At 40.7% G+C, this 22,126-nt stretch overlaps 2 protein-coding genes across 2 annotated transcripts in view; one reads left to right on the top strand and one right to left on the bottom strand.

Moving 5' to 3' along the window:
- The first annotated feature begins 3,353 nt into the window (after positions 1–3,353).
- BRD7 (bromodomain containing 7) lies at positions 3,354–16,713 on the top strand. The gene is given in 20 exon segments (XM_033069459.1): positions 3,354–3,464; positions 3,801–4,009; positions 4,408–4,537; positions 4,906–4,963; positions 6,044–6,188; positions 7,326–7,436; positions 7,769–7,953; positions 8,706–8,829; positions 9,421–9,496; positions 10,021–10,128; positions 10,743–10,875; positions 11,608–11,719; positions 12,835–12,891; positions 13,643–13,754; positions 13,894–13,956; positions 13,959–14,036; positions 15,126–15,173; positions 15,176–15,226; positions 15,229–15,271; positions 16,201–16,713. Coding segments are annotated over 20 exon segments (1,956 nt in total). The 5' UTR covers positions 3,354–3,415; the 3' UTR covers positions 16,265–16,713.
- A 2,065-nt stretch (positions 16,714–18,778) lies between these two features.
- ADCY7 (adenylate cyclase 7) overlaps positions 18,779–22,126 on the bottom strand; it is a 58,377-nt gene continuing 55,029 nt past the window's right edge. The window contains 7 exon segments of the mRNA XM_033069458.1: positions 18,779–20,343; positions 20,459–20,523; positions 20,526–20,543; positions 20,546–20,581; positions 21,107–21,221; positions 21,967–21,980; positions 21,983–22,073. Of these exon segments, the coding sequence (XP_032925349.1) occupies positions 20,197–20,343; positions 20,459–20,523; positions 20,526–20,543; positions 20,546–20,581; positions 21,107–21,221; positions 21,967–21,980; positions 21,983–22,073 (486 nt within the window). The 3' untranslated portion in view covers positions 18,779–20,196.

Below are 22,126 nucleotides of genomic sequence, written 5' to 3'. Positions count from 1 at the left end.
CTGGAAGTGTTGAAGGCTAGACTGGATGGTGCTCTGAGTCTAGTGAAAGGTATCCCTGTCCATGGCAGAGGGGGTGGAACTCGGTGGTCTTTAAAGTCCTTTCCAACCCAAACCATTCATGACTCAATGATCTATTTTAAAACATTTTCCCTGTTAGTGGCTCATACTGATAACAACACACATTATTGTCTCTCACTCTTAAATGCTAGCTGCTTTAGAAACTTGACACAGATTAAGAACATGATCCTCAGAAAACATACAATGAATTTAAATTATTCATTCTGCACATTTAACCAACAAGAATGAGACCTTGCCTTTCTAATATCAAACAGTGATAAATCTTCATAGGTTTATAAATGTTTTTTCAGACACTTTGCCCAGCTGGTATATGAAGGGTTTGAAGAGGGAAGAAATAATGGGAAAGCAGAGCTAGAGACCAGGATGGCAAAGCCAGTGTGTATTCTAGATGTGTGTGAGGAGTAAATGTTCAGAAGTATCCTTCTCTGACCCAGAGGATGCTATTGAAGGACACTCCTAGCAGCTCTCAATATTGGCCAGATCTCACATTACTCGCCTGTGTGCAATTCTCTGAGATTTTATTAAATTCAGGACAAGATTAGTCAGGAAATTTCAGAATAACAATTGAACAAATGATCTTACCATATGACATCTAAAAGAAAAAAACCTTAGAAAGTCTGCCAATCTTCTTGTGGGAACAGAGGATATAGCAACATTTTTTTCATTCTATAAAACACGTCCTTTAAATATTTACTAGTCTTGTATTTTCTACATGTGGCCACAGCCCAAGCAAAAGCCCTCTACCTCTCACTAAAGTATGCTTAAGAACATTCACTGCATATGTAATAAGAGTTTTAAAGGATCCAGATGTGAATTAGAAAAACAACTGCATCCATTATAACTGAATTTCAAACTACTGGAGTAAGACCAAGCAGGAAAGCTGTGGTTTATTCCAGAGCACCACCCACACAATTCTCTGAGTAGGATACCAAATGACAGCAATGTAACCAGCAAAATGCAAAACAAAGCTGTCACATCTGATTACACTCCCAGTGACTGAATGGACAACAGAAAAGAGATTTTCTCGATCTTCACAAGCTCTCAAAATAAACCTTGTATCGCTATACAGCCATACATATCATAAATTTCTAGTTAACAAGATTTTTTTTTCTTTTTGGCTATAAACATCACATATGATTCAACAAAGTTGAGGAATACTTACAGGATTATTGTGTGGGAATAAATTAAAGTTTCTCTTTTGAAACAGAAACAGTTTATTGTTGCACTCCAAACTTCAGTGAAGTGAAATTTCAAGATGTACTATTGAAGAGGTCTTGGCAGAAAACAATACCTACACAGTGTTTTTGAAACAGCAATGACTGCAGCTTAAGCAATAGCAAAAAATATGCTATTAACTTTGAAAGACTATACAATCAGCATCGCATTTAATTTTGAAAACCAATTGCTTGCTTTGGGAGCACTCCCAGGCAAAGGCAAATGGGCAAATTCCAACATTTCTAGGAGGTCAGAATTTCTAAGTTATTTTTGACCTGTCAGGGACAATTATATATGCTTTCCTTAGAGTTTTACCCTGATTATAAAGTATTTGCTTTTGAAACTAGTGAGCACTAGTTTAGGCACTCAGCCAGCAAGGCTCTATCCTGTCCCAGCCTGTGCAGGACAGGGACAAACATCACTGCTGCTTGTCATGGCACAGGAGAGACGTGTCCCTTGGATGGGTACAGACTCTGCATGCCTCTGCCAACCCTTCCTCGGGTAGACACATCCTCTGCTCTTCTCACAGGTACAAATTCAGGCACAGGCTCTAAAACTCCAGGAACAGCAAGCCTTTGTGCTGGACTGAGGGCCTGTGGTGAGCTGGAGCTCAGCAGCAGCAGCTGGGTCGTGGCCACATCACAGCCAAGAACCGGCAAACCTCGCAGGCCTGTCGGCATCCAGCCAGGTGCAGAGTAAACTCTGCTGTCAGGACAGGATGCCACAGCACCCTCCTGCTGCTGTCACCTTGCCCTGGCACCCACAGCCATGGCAGGGACATTCTGTGGCACCGGGGTCTGTGAACACAGCAGGACTCAGGCTGAGTACTTGGGTAATGGAGTCACCGTGCCTGGGGGTGTTGAAGGACAGACTGGATGCGGCTCTCCAGCGCCAGGGTTGACATGGTGGCGATCAGTCACAGGTGTGACTCGAGGCCTTTTCAGCCTCAAGGATTCTGTGCTCCCATGAAACCTGCCGAAGTGTCTGAAACGCAGCAGCACCCAGGATCCCTAGGGTGGGACAAGCAGCAGGGATGGGGCACAAGGGGCAGGGACATGGATTCACACTTCAGGGATGGGACATAGGGCAGGGATGGGGCACAAGGGGCAGGGATGGGGCACTTGGGCAGGGATGGGACACTTGGGCAGGGATGGGACACTAGGGCAGGGATGGGGCACAAGGGGCAGGGATGGGGCACAAGGGGCAGGGATGGGACACAAGGGCAGGGATGGGGCACAAGGGGCAGGGATGGGGCACAAGGGCAGGGATGGGGCACAAGGGGCAGGGATACAGCACAAGGGCAGGGATGGGGCACAAGGGGCAGGGATGGGGCACAAGGGGCAGGGATGGGACACAGCCCCCTCAGGCCCGGAGCAAGGGGCACCGCCGGGGAACAGCGAGGAGCCGCGGGCGGCTGCGTGAGGGGAGAGGGCACGGGAGACTGCGGGCAGGAGCGGGACAAGTGAGATTCAGACTAGATATTAGAAATAAAACATCACTATTCAGGTGGTCAGGGCTTGGAACAGGTTTCCCAGGGAGGTGGTGGTGCCCTAGAGGTGTTCAAGAGATGCGTGGATCTGGCTCAGGGTGATTTGGTTCAGGGGTTACAGCGGTAGCGCTGGCTTGACAGCGGGACTTTGTGATTTTAAAGGTCTCTTGCAGCCTAGAGAGGCGGCGCTGCCCGGGGAGAGGAGGGGGTTGCCCGCAAGGGAAAATGCCCCGAGCTCGCCTCTTACAGGCGCAGAGCGGATCGCGGACCGGGGACGGCGGCTCAGGGATGGCGGCTCGGGGTTCGCAGCTCAGGGATGATGCTCGGGGACAGAGGCCCGGGGACCGCAGCTCCCGATCCGGCCCCGCCGCCCGGCCCCGCCGCCCGGCCCCGCCGCCCGGCCCCGCCGCCCGGCCCCGCCGCCCGGCCCCGCCGCCCGGCCCCGCCGCCCGGCCCCGCCGCCCGGCCCCGCCGCCCGGCCCCGCCGCCCGGCCCCGCCGCCCGGCACTGCGCCTGCGCGAGCCCTCCAGAGCGGCAGGGGGCGCTGCCGGCCGCCGTCGCCTGCCGCGGGCCGCGCGGGGCCGGGCCGGGCTCCGCCTCAACAGCGCGGCCTCTCCCGGGCGGGCCGGGGCCATGGGGAAGAAGCACAAGAAGCACAAGTCGGACAAACATCCCTACGAGGGTGGGTCCCTACGGGGTGGGCGGGCAGAGGCCGCCGGGCAGCGCGGCCCGAAGCGGCCGCGGGCCCCCGCCCCCAGCGGCGGCCGCCCCGCCCCGCCGGGCCCAGCCGGGGCGGGCTGAGGGCTCCGCGCCGAGGCTGCGGGAGCGGGGCCCTCGCTCCGCCCGCGGGCCCGGGGTCGGGGGGTGGGCGGCGGGCTCGGCTCTGCGCCGGGGACAAGCAGCTGCAGGAACTGGAAATGAGGACATGAGGAAGAAGAGGAGCGATCGCGCGGGGTTGTTGAGGACGGGAGTATGTTTTGTTTGGTACTCACACAGCTTGTTTCTCTGCTGGTTTAAGAATACGTAGAAAAGCCGCTGAAGCTGGTGCTGAAAGTTGGTGGAAATGAAGTTGCTGAGCTCTCCACTGGAAATGCGGGACTTGATTCCAGCCTCTACGAAGACAAATCTGAACATGAAAAACACAAGGACAGAAAAAGGAAAAAGAGAAAGAAAGGAGAAAAGCAAGTTCTTGGCGAAGAAAAGGAAAAAAGAAAGAGAAGAGTTAAGTATGTGTTCGTGCTACTGAATTTTAGCAGAAAAAATGTTTTGACTTTCTCTAGGTTAACATCAAATGTCAGCAGACATAACTGTAACTTTTATCCTTAGACCGGAATGCATTCAGACGGTGTGTGAGGCATCCCTGTCCTCTTTTAAAGGATACACACCAGATAGCTGTCATATTTTCTAAAACACTATTTCAGTGATACATTGCATTGTATGGCTGAATTATTTCAGTGTCCAGCAGATGGAGACAGTACATAAAGAATACAGAATTTTTAAGCACTTACAAACTGTTCTTATTTTTTAAACGTTGTGAATTTGTTTTGAAAAATCTAGAGAGCGTTATGTGTGGTAATAATGCAGGGTTTGCAGGTGCTCTTACATTTCCATAACAATCTTTTCAGGAGGATAAAAAGAAACGAGATCGAGACCATGGAGACAGTGAGGGAGAACAGGAAATGAAGTGTCAGACCCCCGTCAGAATGGAATTGTCACCAGAGAAACCACTGACGAGCACTTTATCAAAGCAGGAGGGTAGGGGAAAAAAGAAATTTCTTTTGCTAATTCATGTTTTCTACGATTGACTTGTTTCATTTTTCTTTGTTTCTGTAGTGAGTGACTTGACATTTTGTTCCATGTCAGTGTTTTTCTCCATCCTGTGTAAAAGTTTGGATAGTTGCAGTACACTCTTTTGCAGAGTGGTATCTAGTACTTCTGTCAGAGTGAGCAGAATGTCAAGTAAGGGCAATGAGGAGGGACTTGCCATCATAATCTTTTCTTTATACTGAATTTTCAAGGTGCATCAGTTTTGTTTAGTTGTTTTCTAGTATCTTAGAAGTTTCATACCTTGTGCAGTCAGTTCTGCCTCACACCCCTTCTCCCTCCCCTTGTTTTTGGTCTAGAGGTGGAGCAGACACCACTTCAGGAAGCTCTGAATCAACTCATGAGACAGCTGCAAAGGTAATGTCCGTGCTACAGGCTTGCAGAACTGTGAAAATAACATCCAGTAAGGATGTTAAGGATTCTTTCACATAAGGCTGAGTGAAAATATTATTGCTAAATATATTCCTAAGAGTGCTGTTTTAGGAACTTAAGTGCTAGTTTAAGAAAGTGTACTTACAACTTCTCTTCAGCTTAGGCTTCTTGTGAACACCTCCAGTTTCAAGTTCATAGTAGTTGTAAAAAGCTTTCAAAACCAGGAAGATTTTGGATAATGTGATACTTTCTTTAGGGGACCTTTTGGAAGGAAGGCACAAGACATTGTAATTAACTTGCAAAGTTTCTTTTACCTTGAATTCTCCTATTTTAGCATTGTTTACTATGAAGAAGAAGTACGCACTTGGAAACTTCAACCATGTTCTCTTATTGTTTTACTATCCAAATGACTTTTGGTTAAAACAATCAAGTCTGCAGTTCTTTCAAGTAGTCTTTTTAAGTTAATCTTTCTTGACTTTCAGAGTATCTGCATCTTGTGCAAGAGTGGTTGAAAGATCTTCCCTTTAGCTGTCTCACCAGACTGAGTTTGAAACTTTGCTAGTTTTCTCTTACCTGTAAATTTTCAAGACCTAAAAATGCCTGTGTTAGTTTTGGCTCCCTTCTGTCCATACAAAAAGCAGCACTTTTGATTCTGAGCCCTGTCTCTTCCCCTTGGTAATTTCTGAGTAAGCAATGAATGACAAGAATATTTTTAAGATATATATTTCTTTTATTTTTTAATTAATTCTAATATGGTATAAGATGTCTGTGTAATCTAAAACCTTAAAAAAGTTGGGGTTTTTTTTCATCTGCTCAGGAACACAGGTGGTTATCTAAATATAGAAGTAGCTTCTGAAATACATTTGTAGTACTTTTTTGGCATATGGGTTTGCATATGAGATATTTTCAACCTTGAAAGGGAAAGATTATGCTGACACAAGCTGTTTCTCTCTTTATAGTTCTGGTTTCTTTTCAGCTTAGTTATTTCCTTTCTATTTAATTCCAAACTCAGTATGTTCTTTTTTGTAAGTTGAAACATAAAAACTGTCTTTCTTTTTCTTACAGAAAGGATCCAAGTTCTTTCTTTTCATTTCCTGTGACTGACTTTATTGCCCCTGGCTATTCCATGATCATTAAAAACCCAATGGATTTTAGTACCATGAAAGAGAAGATCAAGAACAATGGATACCAGTCCATAGAAGAATTAAAGGTAATGCTTTGAATTTTCTTCAGACTACAAAGATATATTATGCTTGATTGACTTGAAGGCTTGTGTTTTATGGGAATAGAAAGATGACAAGAGCCAGTACTTCTGCCTCAAGAAATGTTTCCTGAATTTTTGTGAGCAAATAAGTTCTGACAGTAAAAGAGAAAACACTTCTGGTTTGTAAATGTGCATCTCTGAAAGATGCAGATGGTTTCAGGTTTTGTGCAGGATTGCATGGAATCTGTCAGTTTGTCCTTCAGCCTGTTTTTTTAGATTTATTACTTTTTCCAGGCTAGTCTGGTCATGGAGTGAAGGCACCGTGAGCTTGGTCCTGTTGGCAGCAACCACTTGTCCTGGTGCTGTAGTGTGCCAATGGACTCAAGGGCCTGTTTTGAAAGCCTCCTAAAGCTTTTTAAAGATGTGGGGGCTAGTTTTGTTTTGTTTTGTTTTCTTCATCAGAAATACTCTGGTTCTTTAGTGGGCTAGATGAGGACCTGAGAGGTGTAATTAACAATTAGGCACATAGTTAATAGTATTAGTTGTATTTTCTTGCACATTCTTCTTTAGATCGCCACAACTTAAGAAGAACATTCCATTCCCTATTGTTACAGCTGTTTCTGGTTAGTTTTAAATTTTGACTTTGTAAATAGATGAGAATGTGATAAAACATATTCACTTTTAGAGTCTGCAGCAGGTATGGAAGTTTCTAGCTCACTTGAATTTAAACAAGCACACATTTCTTCATTGTAACTAAAACTTTGGGATAGTCTTTGTAATAATTTAACTTTGAGCTGCAGCTTTTCATTGTCTTTGTTATGTTGCTTCACTTTGTTTTAGTGACTGCTGATTGGCAGGAGGTGGGTTGTTGTAGCTAAGAGGGCTTCTCTTAAAACTTTAAAAACTACAAACAATACCGAACACTTTAGAATACTTTAAGGATGTTAGTTGGGTTGATAGATCCAAACAAAGTTACATGCCTATCCCTGTTTATATTTTTTAAAGAGTTCTTAAATTCATTCATTAAAAGTATTCTTCTAAGTTTTTTTTCCTAAAGCTTAAGACACCACATTTGCAACAAGAGTATCAGTATACTATGCTGTAAAATTAACTTTCATTCCAAAATTATTAATGTTTAAACAGGATAACTTCAAACTGATGTGTAATAATGCAATGATTTACAACAAACCGGACACCATTTACTACAAAGCTGCAAAAAAACTGCTGCACTCAGGGATGAAGATACTTAGCCAGGTAATAAAAAACACTAACCACAATATTAAAAATATACTGCTTCATTTTTTGATCCCTGTTTATTCTTTTGCAGGGATTCTTGAAAATTAATGAAACCTTGCTTGGTATTTGTCAAATGCTTGTATATTGGAATATAAATAGTACATTGTTTTAGTACTGCTGCCACAATGACTGCTACAGTCATTGTAGAAATAGTTGCACTTAGTATTTCACCTTCTCTGTTTATATTTGCTAGTGTAAGAAAGAAAGAACTGAAATAAAATGATTCTCTATGGATAGGTTACAAAAAGATTCCTTGGAGCAGCAAGTAAAAGGATTTTGATATTATTTAGGAGAGAATTCAGAGCCTGAAACAAAGTATAGAATTCATGGCTGACCTGCAGAAGACAAGGAAGCAGAAGGACAAGGCAGAACTGCAGCAAACTGGGGAAGAGGAAAATGGTCCTGGGAAAGACAGAGGAGAACCTATGGATGGTGACACCAAAGCATTCAAAACACCCAGCAAAGAGCACAAAAAGTGAAGTATTATCTGAGTCATTATAGGGTACACCTTTTAAATGCTATAGAAACAAGATTACTTAGTAGTCCAGTGGATGTGGATTTCTCTCTTTCTGGTACTGCTTAGACATTTTCATCTCAAGGGATCAACTCTTACATCCTCATCTACTAAAACCAAATAAGTTTAGAATAATTTATGATACAATAATTTTTGCACGTAGATAATCTTGTACTGCTCATCAACTCCATTCCTTCAATTATTTTTTTTTTAGTGTCCATTTCACAGAATTTGTATAGTTTTGGAGAAGGCTTGCAAATGTGCTTTTAAACATTTTGGTACAAAAAGCTACACAGCCAATTTCAGTTACTGTTTGTTTACATAGTAGTTGTATTTGAAACATGCAGCTACCTAGTGACAGAAAGTGTGTTTTGTGAAATACTTTTCATGTCTAGAAATACCATATATGAAGATGGTAAATATTTAGGTAAATAAATACTGGATACTAAAACCAGAGTATCTAATATACCAAGAGTACCTTAGTTTTGTAGGAAACCTTTGCAGAGATCTGTGCAGTTACTAACATAAGTCACACGCCTTCCCCAGCTCTATTAAATACAGTATATTCAATAGCACTTTTTTTTGGATTTACTTGTTTTGCCTACAAAACCAGGTGCAGAGTTGGCTAAAACAATATTGTCACAGTATCCTGTTGTGTTATTTAGCCAGTTGGTGTTCCAGCTAGTCCCTAAGTCGTGTGGGTATATTCACAGGAAGGATAAAGACCTGCTTGAAGACAAATTACGAAGCAATAGCTTGGAAAGGGAACAAGAGCAGATTGATCGGATTGTTAGGGAGTCAGGAGGCAAGTTAACCAGGCGCCTTGCAAACAGCCAGGTAAGCACTGGGGGCTTTGGTAGCTCCTTTCACTTTTCCATAAACCAAGTTTCCTTGGCTTCTTATACCAGTTGAAACCTCACATCTGCTTTTACTTTTATTGATCATTTATGTAACATCGTAAGGTTAAAAAAAAGTGCTATTTGTATGTATGCTGAATTTCATCAGCAGAGCAAGCTGAGGTAAAATTTTCATAAAGTAATAAATAGGGTAAAGGATGAATAGTAGAAAGCTCAAGAAAATAATTCTGATCTGCAAAAATCTCATAGTTCTGAAACAGACACATACCTGATCAAAGGTTATTAACGTTGCAGGAGAAGGAACTCAGTTTAGTAATACTATGCTCTTCATTTTCTACATTTTGGTCTCTTGACCTCTGCAAAAACATTAACATTTATCATAGTATTTTAATTCTTTGTGCCCATACCAATAGTAAAGTTATCTAGTGAAAGTAAAAATTTAGAGCAGCACTCACTTCTGAGTGACTGATTTCTTCTTATTCCTGCAGACCAGTTTCATTAAATGTTTTCTTAGTTTAAGGACCAGGAATTTCAAGTACTATGTAAATTAAAATATCTAATCTTATTTCAGTGTGAATTTGAAAGAAGAAAACCAGACGGTACAACAACTCTGGGCCTTCTTAATCCTGTTGACCTTGCTGCAGGAGGTAAGTTGGCACGGTTCGGGTAAGAAGCCACTTCACATACCTGGCCCTTTGCATCTTTGCAGGGGCAAATGAGCAAATCCTGGCCAAGAACTGAATGCCTCTTTCCAGTCTGATAAAGATCTGGAATGGAAAAGCTGCAGCTGAGGGATCACCTAGATGGGTCTCAGCTGTGGCTGTTGGGAGCAGATGGTGGGAGCTCTCAGTGCTGTTGCTTCTCTGGTTTGTGGAAGCTGCAAAAGAATGCTTTTGCTACTGTAGAAGAGAAAACTTTTGTTGCTGGAGAATTTCCCAGGATCCTCTTATTTCTGGTCTGTATACAGAGTGCAGTGTCTGCTGACCCAGAAGGTCACAGATGTTTTAGAATTGGGAACTGTCTGGGTCCCAGATCATTAGTATGAAGCCTTTGGATAGGAAAGCACACTTTGAGAGCCATGTCCTGTTTATTTTGAGTTTTTTCACTGTAATGAGTTTAGTCATCTTCTTATGCCTTCTCTGTTTCTGTGTTTTGATACCTTTTATTGCAGAACCAGGCTACTGCCCTGTAAAGCTGGGAATGACAGCAGGAAGGCTTCAGTCAGGAGTTAATACATTACAGGGCTTCAAAGAAGATAAAAGAAACAGGGTTACTCCAGGTAAGTGCTGATTTTTTAAAAAATACAAATCCTTCTTCTTATATAAACAGTGTTTTGATCTTGTTACCAGTGCACAACTTTGGAACAAGGATTTCTAAAGATAAAGCACATTATTATGTTTCCCTGCCCACAGCAGGGAGTTGGAACTGGATGATCTTTAAGGTCCCTTCCAACCCAAGCCATTCTATGATTCTTTGTATCTATTACACAATTAAACAGCAGATCACAGATTCCAGCTTCAGTTACACATACAAAAGGGGCAAGATATTTAACTTTTTATCTGTATTGAGAAGAGAAGCTACCAGATAGAGAAAGGTTTTTGGTAACTTTGAAAGAGCAGGGTTTGTGCCTGAAAGCCTTTTTCCATCATCAGACTGTTCATGTTGTGCTAAGGCACACAGTAGTGTTAATGACATATTTGCAAATACAAATGCATTTGGTTTAGATTTTAGTAAAAGTTGTTACACTGTGAACAGATGGTGTTCTTTGAAGGCTTGTTTTTACCTTAAGAAATACATTTCTTTAGAGTTCATTCTTGGGGATTGTTTTATAGCCACTTCTCGTTTCTCTCTGATGCATGCAAAGCAGGGTAATAATGCTATTGTTGTTATTAGTGACATACTTGAATTATGGACCCTTCAGTTCCTATGCACCAACATATGATTCAACGTTTGCCAACATAAGCAAAGAAGATTCTGACTTAATCTACTCAACATATGGGGAAGACTCTAACCAAGGATCTTCCAGGTAATGCAGCAAGCAGGATGTACGGTATAGCTCCCATGCACAGAAGCAGTTATGTGCAGCTCTTTGCAGGATGGGCTGCTTGCTGTGGAGTGATGGCCTCGCTGTCTTTAGAGCTCACAGGGGTTTTTTTGTGTAAGAAAAAATACCTCAGTAGAGAACCTGCCTCTAAAGTGAAATTAGCCAAGATGGAAGAATTTTGATGCTGCTGATTCCTAGGAGTACACTGCCTAAACTTAGATGTATTTATAAATGAGAACTCATGCTCAAAGACATAAAAAATTGAGTTGTACAAATGTTTATACAAACTGGATTTTTTCACATTAATTACTGCCTTGAATGAGATACAGCTTTGTACAAATAATTCTATTGGCTTATTGTTCTTGATTATAAAATTTCAAAGCTCTTTTTTTTTTTTTAGAATTTCACAAGGAGCAGGCATAGTGACATAAATTTTTAGGAAAGGGAAGAATACTTTAGTAATAGTGTGAATGTGAAAGGCCTATGCAAGTTTGATTTTGTGTTGATGCAACTGCCTGAGACAGTACACTTCTCCAAGTTTTCCAGTGTCCCATTCAGAATGGATTCCTCAGCTGCAGAAGGCAGGCATGATTAAGCTAACACAATCCATTTCAGTCAGATCCTGTGCTGTGCATACTGGTTTGACCTTATGTAACTTTTTTACATTAAATGTTTGATGTGAAAGTAGTTACTTAACTATATTTATTCTTTCAGTATTCAGGATTTTTTTATGAAATCCCAGGATTATCCTCTCTTAATGGCTGATAGTTTGCTTGATGTTCTAACTAAAGGAGGACATTCTAGAGCTCTCAGAGAACTGGAAATGGTAAGAGTGGATTTGTGTACTATCTGGTCTTTGGTTTCAGCACATAAGCTCTAGAGTGAGAGAAAGATGATGCTGTCAGATTGATGGGCTGCCTTTTAACTGATAGGATTGGAAAGCAAAGATCTTTGCCTCCAGTGGTAGGATTTTCTGGAAGGGAATTATTGTATTGTTAATTAGTGAATATTAACATATTCACTATGAATATGAACATAAATACAGATATAATTACCCATTCTTTGTCCATTATCCTATGCCCATTATCATTAATTCCTGTTTCAAGACCAATAAGCAGTTGTTTAAAAATGAGGTGATCATTGACAGGCTTTTTTTCCACATTCCTAGCTGCCACTGTGTAGTTCAGATGAATTAATATGTAGTTTTTCCCTTTACTTGATACTGTGCTTTTAAACTCAGACATGTGCTATGTAAAAATACTGAACAGTGACTCTTCAAATTCTTACAAGATTCCAGTCCTGTCCATGCCAAACATAACAGGAATCAAAGGGGCTCTGTTGATAACCTTAATTGACAATCTAAGAATTGTTTGAAAATCTCATCAGAACAGTTCTGTTAACTAAAAGTCTTGCTTTGAATTTCAAATCAATGCCAGTTATTGAAATAAACAGATTGTACCTTTTACTAATGGGTGATATTACCTAAATTAATAGTAGAAATAGTTCATGGACCTTTTTGCCTCAGTTCACACTTTTCCTTAGCATTACAGGTTTAGCTCTTTGCTTGTAGCCAGTAGTGGCACTGACTGTCAGGGTTTGGCCACTTACTCTTGGCAGTGTTGCATACAGAACAGAAAATATTTAGCCTCTAATAACCACCCTTCCTCTTCTTTCTGCATCCCAGTAAATAGTCTCTGATGTGACATTGCTGTGAACTTTGCAAAGAGAACTAAAACCTGAGCTGAAATTGAAAAAGTGTATTTCAGTAAACATTAATACCCCAAGAAAGACCCTAAAAAATTTATAGAATTATAACTTGCTTTACAGTGAAAGCACATTATGACAGTGCATACTTCCTCCTAGAAATGCTGCATCTTGTAAGATTTTACTTTGAATTTGAATAATATCTTTAACACCTTGAAAAATCCTTTCTTTGTTCAGCCAGTGGAGGAAGCTGAAGGCCCACAGGAAAGAAGTGATGCAATGAAAGATGTAAAGGTAAATTTTTCTGTATTAATTAACTTCTCCAACCAACCTGTCCAAGCTCGCTATATAAAATAGCCTGTACAACAGCAGTGAGACTTGGACAAGCTGCGAATCCTGTGAAAATGGTGTGTCCCTTTGGAGGCATGAGGAGAATAAGGTTCTTCAAAACATTAAGTTTTAACTGACTGTTAAGAGAACTGGAAGAAAATGTTTATGTAATTTTGTTTGTGATTGCTTGGAGCTATAGCTTTGTTTCTATCTTAATCATTTAACATGAATTTGTAATGTAAGTCTGAAAAGTTCTCACTTTATGCCGCTGTAAGCAATACATTATAGATCTCAATTAATTTCACCCAAACTTTGCTCAATTTGAGGAAGCAGTTATTGGGCCAGGGCTGCTCTCCTGAAGCATCTCTTCATTTACACCAGGGCCAGATTACTTTTCAATTTTGGCTTCAGATCATTGATAAAATTCCTTTAGGTGAGCTGAAGGAATTTTTATCTTGTTTTTTAATTGGGATGCTGGTCTTAAGTTACTACATCATTTGTGCATAGCCCCAGTGGTTTTGGCAGATGCCATTTTCTATTTGCGTATGAAATAGAATAGTAAACACTAACTGTAGGACACCAAGTTTTACAGGGTGTCTTTGCAGCTTTCCCTCTGTATGGTCACTTTGTGTTCTGATCTTCCTCAGACAATTTTATTGTTTCAAGGCTGAGTTAGTATTATCTAAATTATTACTTGCTGATTTTTTCCCCCCAGATTATGGAAATTGATATTGCTGCCAGGTTGGATGCTGCTAATAGCGACAGACTTACAGCTCTAAAAGCAGTTACAAACTTTGGCATGCCTATGGAAGAGTTTGATTCTGAGGGTGAGTCTTCTTGGTAGTCATTGGATATGCCTGTAACTCCTTTAATTTCTCAGTGCCTTGCTATCTTTTATATCATAAAGTAAGTAAATAGACTTTACTTACATCTTACTATTCAGGACTTTCTTTTCTATTTAAACAGAGGCTGAAATCTTCCAGAGGAAACTTGATGAAACAACAAAGCTGCTCAGAGAACTCCAGGATGCTCAAATGAACGACTGAGTACAAAACCACCCCCTAATATGATTTGTCTTCTGGGTCCATCGTACAGAGAAATGCACTTGGGTAAATACGCTTTTTCTGATCATCTTGCAGAATACATGAAGTCCCAACTGGTATCAACTCCAAGAAAAAAAAAAAGTCTCAAGGGCTGTAGTGCAGATTATGTGCCCTGTTAGGCCTGGAGAATTAATTCAAACATTTTTGGATATAAAGCCAGATGAAAATCTTGAACAGTAGTTACAAGTATTTCCTCTTTATTCCTAAATGTCCCTAGAACTGATTGAAGCTTCTGTATGCCATAGGGCAGACAACATCCAGTAATGCCATGAGTTTTGCAGTGTCTTTGTACAAGGGTTGCTTAGGTATTACCAAATTCTTATTGCAAGGCCAACTTTGGTCCGGATGGATCTGGTTATCAATCTGTTGAGTTACACTAATTAATATCAGTCTTACATTCTTTAGTTATTTAAACAAACCTGCTTGTCTCACAGATCAGCTACACAGCTTGTGTTAATGGCAGCCCTCTATACAGAACTGTGTGCAGAGTGCCCGTTTGGCAAGTAAAACTGACTTGTGCAATACTATTCATGGTCTAAACTAAACCACGCTGATGTGATTAGATAAATTGCCCATTATTGAAGAAATATGACCAAGGTCATACCACACCAAGTTGAAACCAGACTGAATACTATCTTTTAAAAGTTTTGGTTTTTTTAGTTTCACTATTTACAGCTTCCTTCTTGAGGGAAAACCACATTTGTAGCAACAAGAACAGTCTCTCTTTCTATCCAAAGCTTTGTGCTGATTCCCAAAATCCAGCTATTGCTAACAGCAGTGCTGTGTGGGTGCCATCAGCCCTCTCCCAGCTGCTGTGAGTGTGGCCCAAGTTTCATTAACTTACTTTTTAACTTCTGGTGTTTCCTGATGGCAGCAAGCCTTGGGCAGCAGCTGTTTCATTCCTCCTGTTCTTCTGAACCATCTCTTGCTTGTCCAGGATGTCTTGCATGGCTGCACACAGCACAACACAGCTCTTCTGGTCTAGAAACATTATTTAACTTAGTTCCCTTTGTACTAAATAATTGAACTATTTGCAGGGTGATCCAGCAAGTTGGTGTCTATATATAGCACATAAACACATCTTATCTTTCCCAGCGGAGAGAGTAACCAATAACCTGAAAGAACTCGCCCAGCAAGTGACTCCAGGGACATTGTCAGTACCTATGGAATCCGGAAAGCAATGGGAATCTCGGTTCCTTACCTGAGACAGAAGACAGCTGGGTAGATTTGACAGAGGGTGAGTATACAAAAACATCTTGTAGCATCTGTTCAGCTCAAACAAAACCACATCTGCAACTCCTTAGATTGGCTTATGGGGAACTTGCAATAGTGTGGTTCCAATTTTGAGTTCTTCTCTCCTTTTTAAATTCTGTTTCAAATGGAAAGTTGCTGTCTTTGGTCTCAGTCCCAAATGAATCTTTTGTGTGTATGGAACTTTGGTTCAGCTACATGGTTACTTTACAATCCATCTTACAGCGCTGCCAGATTTTAAGCTCGGTAATTCATTCAATTTTAGTTTTTCCATTTCGCGTGAAGTTGCAAGAGAGGAGTGAAAATTCCTCATTTGCTAAAACGAGAATGTCGTGATTCCTCTTCTCCAGGCTTTTGGCTGTGCACTCCGTTTGCTTAGTTTGGCCAGCTGTCGTGCTTTGGAATTTGACAGTGTGAGTTCAACTCACCTCATCCAGCCAAAAGCAGTGGCTGTTTCTGCTGATTAGAAGGTCTGGTCAGTGGAGTCTCAGTGCCAGACCCTGTCCTCCCCATTTGCAACATGCACAGCAAAAGAATACCCAGAGTTTAGGGTAGGGCAGGAAGTATTTCCTCTCACAAAACATAATTCACACAACAAATTTATTCAATCTGTGCTATTGGAAGTTTTCATTAAATACATTTTAACTGCAAGAGCACGATTAATTCAGGAACTCATTTTAAGGAAACTGCTTAAGAAATTTCAATTTCAAAATTATTGAGCCTTTTCCATAACATTACGCAGAGGCGTTGTAACAGAACCAGCTGAAACAGAAGATTTTCTGGGACTGTTGCAGAACAAACAGCTCCAAAGGGCTATCTGCATAAATATCAAATTACCTGAGGCATGCTCTGCTGTATATGCATGTCTTCACTTGAGCATTCTGTGGTCACTGACCTGCTATGTGTTGTAAACTTTCAGACTTGAAGAGCCTAAAAAGACCATCACTGTCCCTGAACATGAGTGTGGTGCAGTTACAGGCTGAAGATTCTGTTCAGCTTACAGCTGTTTGATTCTGTTTAAGAACCAGGTAAATGTCTTCAGGTGCACTCACCATGCGTGTTTATTGTGTATTAAACTACTTTTGTTTATTAAATTTTGGAACTGATGGCTTTTGGAGGATTTGTATTAGTTAATTCTGCTATGTAAATGCACTAAATTATTCTTTTTGCATTCTCTACTATTTTTAAGCTCCTCTGCCTCATTTAAGTTTTCCTAAATTACCAAGTGTCTGGAAAAGTCAAAGCATAATGAAAATGTGCCTATATATGGTGCAGGACTCAACCAAAAGTTTCTAGAAGCAATGTACAGACATCTCTGAGTCTGGTTAGTGCAAACGTCATTAGTGTCTGAACATGCTACTTCCCCTTTTTAAAATCACTGTGCAACTCCCATGGACATGAGGAAGAGAAATAAACTTTTTGTAAAAACTGATGCAGTGTGATGAATTAAAAAAAGCTCAGCTTTGTGAGACTTTGAATGTGGATGAATCTTCTCTTAGAAAAACCTTGCTGAGTACTTAAAGTATCCTAAAACTGGAGGGCAAGCTCAGACCCATGACCAGAAGTGAGACTAAAACCCACCTACTGTCAGCAAGTAAAAGTAGCCCTTCAGTCCATGATTCCAGAATAACCCTGGAGTCAAGAGGAATGAGCTGTAGGGTTCCAGCCATCCCTGATGTGTGCAGTGGCAGGGAACTGAACTAAGAGGTAACTTACAGAAAACAGCATTGTGAATTCCATCCTCTCCCCTCAGTCTTATGGCCAACGTCATTCTTGCTTCCTTCCTCTCTAAAAACGCTGCAGAAAGATTTAGTTTTAATCTTTCACAATTACTAAAATACATCATAAAATTTTTAACTGTTAGCCTGGGTTTTCTACAGTAGTTTCAATTGTCTCAGAAGAGTTAATAGTCACCACTGGAATTTTTTCAGTTCTAGGTAATAGCAGCTGAATTATTACTCCAGGGAATGAATTTTTCCATTACTACACAAATCATTTTCATGCTACAAGAAACAGACAAGACTCAGGGCAAATGTGCCAGCCAAGTCCTTACTGGCTCCTGCCATAGCAGCTCATTGCCCACCACTCACCTTTTAGATGGTGAAGAGCTGCCTGCCAGGGACAGAAGTATTGACATTTCTCATCAGCTGTTGAACATATGGATGTCACTCTAAGCATTTTCCACTGGCAACATTTTTTAAAAAGATAAATACCAAGTTTAATTTATGAGTAAAAACAGTCCCATTAAGTCTGCAGCACTATAAAAAATAAACCTCCTTTTCATGGGTATCTCCATCAAAATAATTGCAAAACCAGACGTTTCAAGAAGTTTTTTATTTCATAGTAAAAACAAAAGTTTGTTCTTTAAAACAGATTCCTAGTTCCAGATGTTATTAGCTCTTCAAATTAGATAGTGCCATTTTTTCCATTTAAGAAAAAAATAATGCTGCAAGGAAGATTTTGCCACCAAATTGTTTTCTCAATGTTGAGTTTCACAGTTCACTCTCGAAGGACTGCTGAAAACAATTAATAGAGTTGCTTGTTAAATTGAACTTTTTCTGTGGTTGAATATAGCTCACATATTATACAGTTCCAGTTCTGGTGAGAAGTTAGTCATCCTCTTTTTCATTACACACAGTTTCTAACTTCCCCAAGAAGGCTGTGCACAGCACACCAAGTGAGCATTCTTTTTAAACCTGCACCCAACTCCTTCCCCTTTAGAAGTTGCAGCTCTTCCTGCACTTCTGCAAATGAGGTTGAGTTGAAGTTACACCCAAACAAGTTACCAGCCTGACAGGCAACATCATGTAAACAAAAGCATTTCAAAATGCTGTTACAGACAGCAAATGTTTCATAGATAACTTACATCTACAGTCTACTAGTTCTGTGAACAGAGCACTTCAGAGCCAGCTCTATTTATAGGCATAATGCACTTTTCAAAATACATTTACGAGACAAATGGTCACTTTACCTAACATGACATCAAAGACTGCTGAAAGGAGCCTTTGACACATGCATGGTCCTGTAAAACAATAAATATCTCAAAACAAATACTTGCTGAGCACCTGTAACTACAAATACATAACATACAAAAGTAGCAAAAGCTGTTTGAAGGTTTATTCAACTACAACACTGCACTAACACAACAGCAAATATGACACTTCCCTCTTCAGCAGAGCCCATGTGTGAACCAGACAACCGCAAATGCAGGTTTTCTTACATGCTGTTTTCTGTTGGAGACCTACTACATACACAGATTTGATCTACAAAATTGACAAACTACAAGCATGATTTTAATCCACAATTGGACAATCTTTAGGTTTGTTCCTCTCTTGAAACATAGTCACTTCCTCTTCTAAAGAAATTACACAGTAATTAGAAAGCAGCAGTGATGCGCAGGACTGCTTAAACACTTGTCCAGGATGGGTTGGTACTAAATCCAGAAGCATTAGGAAATGCTGTTTGTGAGAGTAAGGCTCAACCAAACAGGTGTTGTACTCGTCACTGTGCTGTCCAGCCCTAATGTGGTATATGGGGAAAGGGGGAATCCATCCTTAGTAATGGACATGACTGGGCACAAGACGTTAGCCTGACAGACTACTACCATCTCCAGCAACAGCAAAAAGACTTAGAGATTGCAGGAAGTAAAAAATACCAGTATAGAAATTAGCAAAGGCCACTAACAGCTTAAAAGCCTTACAAACTAATTTACACCATGTCCACAATGATCTTATGAATGCTCTACTCATACTTCCAGTGTTGGGGCTCTGCTGAAGCATTTCCATTATGAATACATTTTCTCCATATATCCTTTTGTAACCTTCAAAACCAGTTTATGAAAAAAACTGCATTGCCTTTGAAAGGCAGAAACCAGCCAGTGGCTAGGCAAACTGTAAAATAAGAACAGCAAAAAGTAAAACAAACCCCACCACAGACACAGTTCTGCTTATACAGTATCTACTATTGTTTCCAATACTATCTTAGTAATTCTGTTCTTCAGCTTCCTAGCAATTCAGAACAGATTGTTTTTTCTTCCCTAATTGCCCTCAAGAACACAGCACAGAATCAGAATTCCTGCTGGGACCAGCAGCAGCAGCAGCTGCTGTCAGAGCCTGTCCCCCATGCTCCTCACCATCACTTGTACTTTCCAAAATTTAAAGTAAAAAATTTAAGATGTATCATGACAGAACAAAATGCACATGCAGATACTAACTACAGGGAAATACAAAGGAGAACATATAATATAATGTAAACATGCTGAACTAGATGAAAGTTCTTGGTCATGAGAACATCTGCATATAACACAAAGTACTGCTGTGGAGGAGGCGAGGGTGGTGGTGCCCCCATACTGTGCAATTCAGGTTTTTCCCAAAAGAGCTCAGCACAGTTACCACGTGATACACTTGAGTGTCCTTGCATTCCTCTTCCCTTATTCAGCTGTTTTCTGCTGTGAAGTCTGTTCAGCATTAAAAGCAGGAGAGGCAGTGCCCTCAGTATCACTGCACGTGTCAGGACAAACACAATACTGTAAGCAGGTGTGTGTCAAGCAGGCAATGGAATGTTTTAACATGGGAATGAGTTCTACAGTGCATCCACACCCGTTGTCACTGGAGCTGTAAAGACTCCCAGTGCAGTACGGAAAGCAACTAACTGAAAATGCTTCATGGCAATTCAGGTAAATCTTCAAATTACTTCAGGCAAAAGTAGTCTTTTTCAGACTGACAGTTGTGTATCTTCTAGGAACTTCTCAGAATTCTTCTTTATTAAAAAAAATTCTCTCATCTTGAGATGTAGAAGAGATAGGAACAGTATATACATGTTTCTAGAATAAAGTCCTTCACATAAGGAGGGAAATTCTACTTCTTCACAGAAGGGAGACAGATCTAAGTTTATTTTTATTAACTTCATTGTAGCCTCAGTTCAGTCCCATGCCTTGGAATTTGGCTGTCTCAGTGCAAACAAAGTAAGTCCTCAGTTCTCCCTTGCCTTTGACATTAATGAGTCCCCTACATTCACATGAGTATCCCAGCTCCTGTAGTATTTTGCTTGTTTCTTCTGTGACCTTTGTGTGAAAAAAATTGGAAACTTGTGAAATTCTTCTGATTATTCACATTAAAGCAAAATTCCACAACCAATTAGAAATAATGCCTTGGACACTGCAAGGCTCATAGCTTTACCTGGATCTTGCCAAGCTCCCCCGTGCTCTCCATTCGGCTGGCAACATTAACAGTGTTGCCCCAATGTCATACTGAGGCTTCCGGGCCCGATCACACCAGCAATCACTGGGCCGTGATTGATCCCTGCACAAACAAGCAGGTGTCATTACTGAGACAGGAAGGGATGTGACTTCCAGCTTCATTGTTAGCTGTAGCTTCAGGGGAAATAAAACATCCCAGAACTCTACTCTGCAGCACCTTTCTAGCAATAAGTAGCACTGTTCTATAAATATCGTACTGAGGCTAAGGGGATGTGAAGTGACTCACTCATTGCAAAACGGGAAGTCTAGGGCACAAAGCAAAATTCTTCTTCTACTTTTAATATATAGAAATGAGCATTGTAATGACAATACTGCCTTTAGTCAACAGTACCAACAGGGTACTTCACTCTTCATCTGTATCTTTAATTTTCTCCAAAAATCCAGCTGCACTCTTCCTGCTGCTCCCTCCAAGTGATGAGAAAAGCCCATGTGGGGAGGAACTTGGCCTGTCTGAAAAGCTGACCAGACAATCCTGCCTTGGCTATCTAACACCTGGACACACACCATCCTACCTCATTTGTCACTTGTCTGAGCTGAGGAGTTCACGTTCCCCACACACAGAACTCACCAACACGTAGGCGGAAGTTGTTGAAGGAATGTCGGTTGATGCCATCCAGTTTACTCATCAGGGCAATTCCATACTCCACCATAATCCCAATGTGAGCGTGCTGCCTTTCCCTGTCCTGTGCAAGTCATAACACATATCATTACAGGTTACAACACAAAAGGCTGTGTCAGGCTGCTATTCCAAAGCAGTACTAGAAGTGTTTATAAGGAGTCCACTCATCCTTGTAAGTGCAGAACTGCAGAATTTCAAAACTCCATTAAATTCAGCTGGGATGGCTATGAGGTAATAAGCGTGATATGATTAAATTTTGTAACAAATTTGTCTGTCCTTTCAGCTTTAATTTTACATATTTTGGGTATATTATTATATGCATCTTAATGTCAATACACAAACCTGCTATACTAAAAATGAGCCAGAGAAATTGGTGTTAATTCTTCTGGCTGACAGCTTCACACCTAGTGTGGCACTTGAGGATTCTCTTTCTGTGCCAGTTCTCAGGTATCACAAAAAGCCTACTGTCCAGGTCTGAGATGGCCTTTTCTTTGGCTCCCTTCTTTGACTCCCCTGTTATTAGAGCCCTTCTGTTATGCATCTAGGAATGTTAAACTATTGGAATCAAAGACAAAAATGTAAAAAGTATGCTGGGATTACAGACTGAATACCTTAATTTGGAAATAAAATGGAACCAGGAGATAAACAGTGAATTCAGCAGTAGACAATACAATTTTGTCTTTTTTTTTTTCCTGTATTTTAGGAAGTCATCCTTCATGATTTACTTTTTCATATCATGTTACATTTTGTTACTTAGAACACACCTATGCACCCACAGAGTACTGAAGGCAGATTCAGAGCCAACATACCTGGTTGTTCTCCTGCCTGGTGTAACACTGAGACCAGCTGCTGCCATGTAAGTGCTTCCAATGGTTTTTATTTTTTCAACACCACTAAATTTAGGTTTTAACAAGAGCTGTTTGAATGGAAAGAAAACAAAAACTTAAGATTTTAGTACCATATTTCAGT

The sequence above is a fragment of the Catharus ustulatus genome, chromosome 11, assembly GCF_009819885.2.
Source record: "Catharus ustulatus isolate bCatUst1 chromosome 11, bCatUst1.pri.v2, whole genome shotgun sequence".
Classification (NCBI taxonomy): Eukaryota; Metazoa; Chordata; class Aves; order Passeriformes; family Turdidae; genus Catharus; species Catharus ustulatus.
The sequence above is the reverse complement of the archived record's forward strand: the minus strand, read 5'-3'. Positions and strand labels throughout refer to the sequence as shown.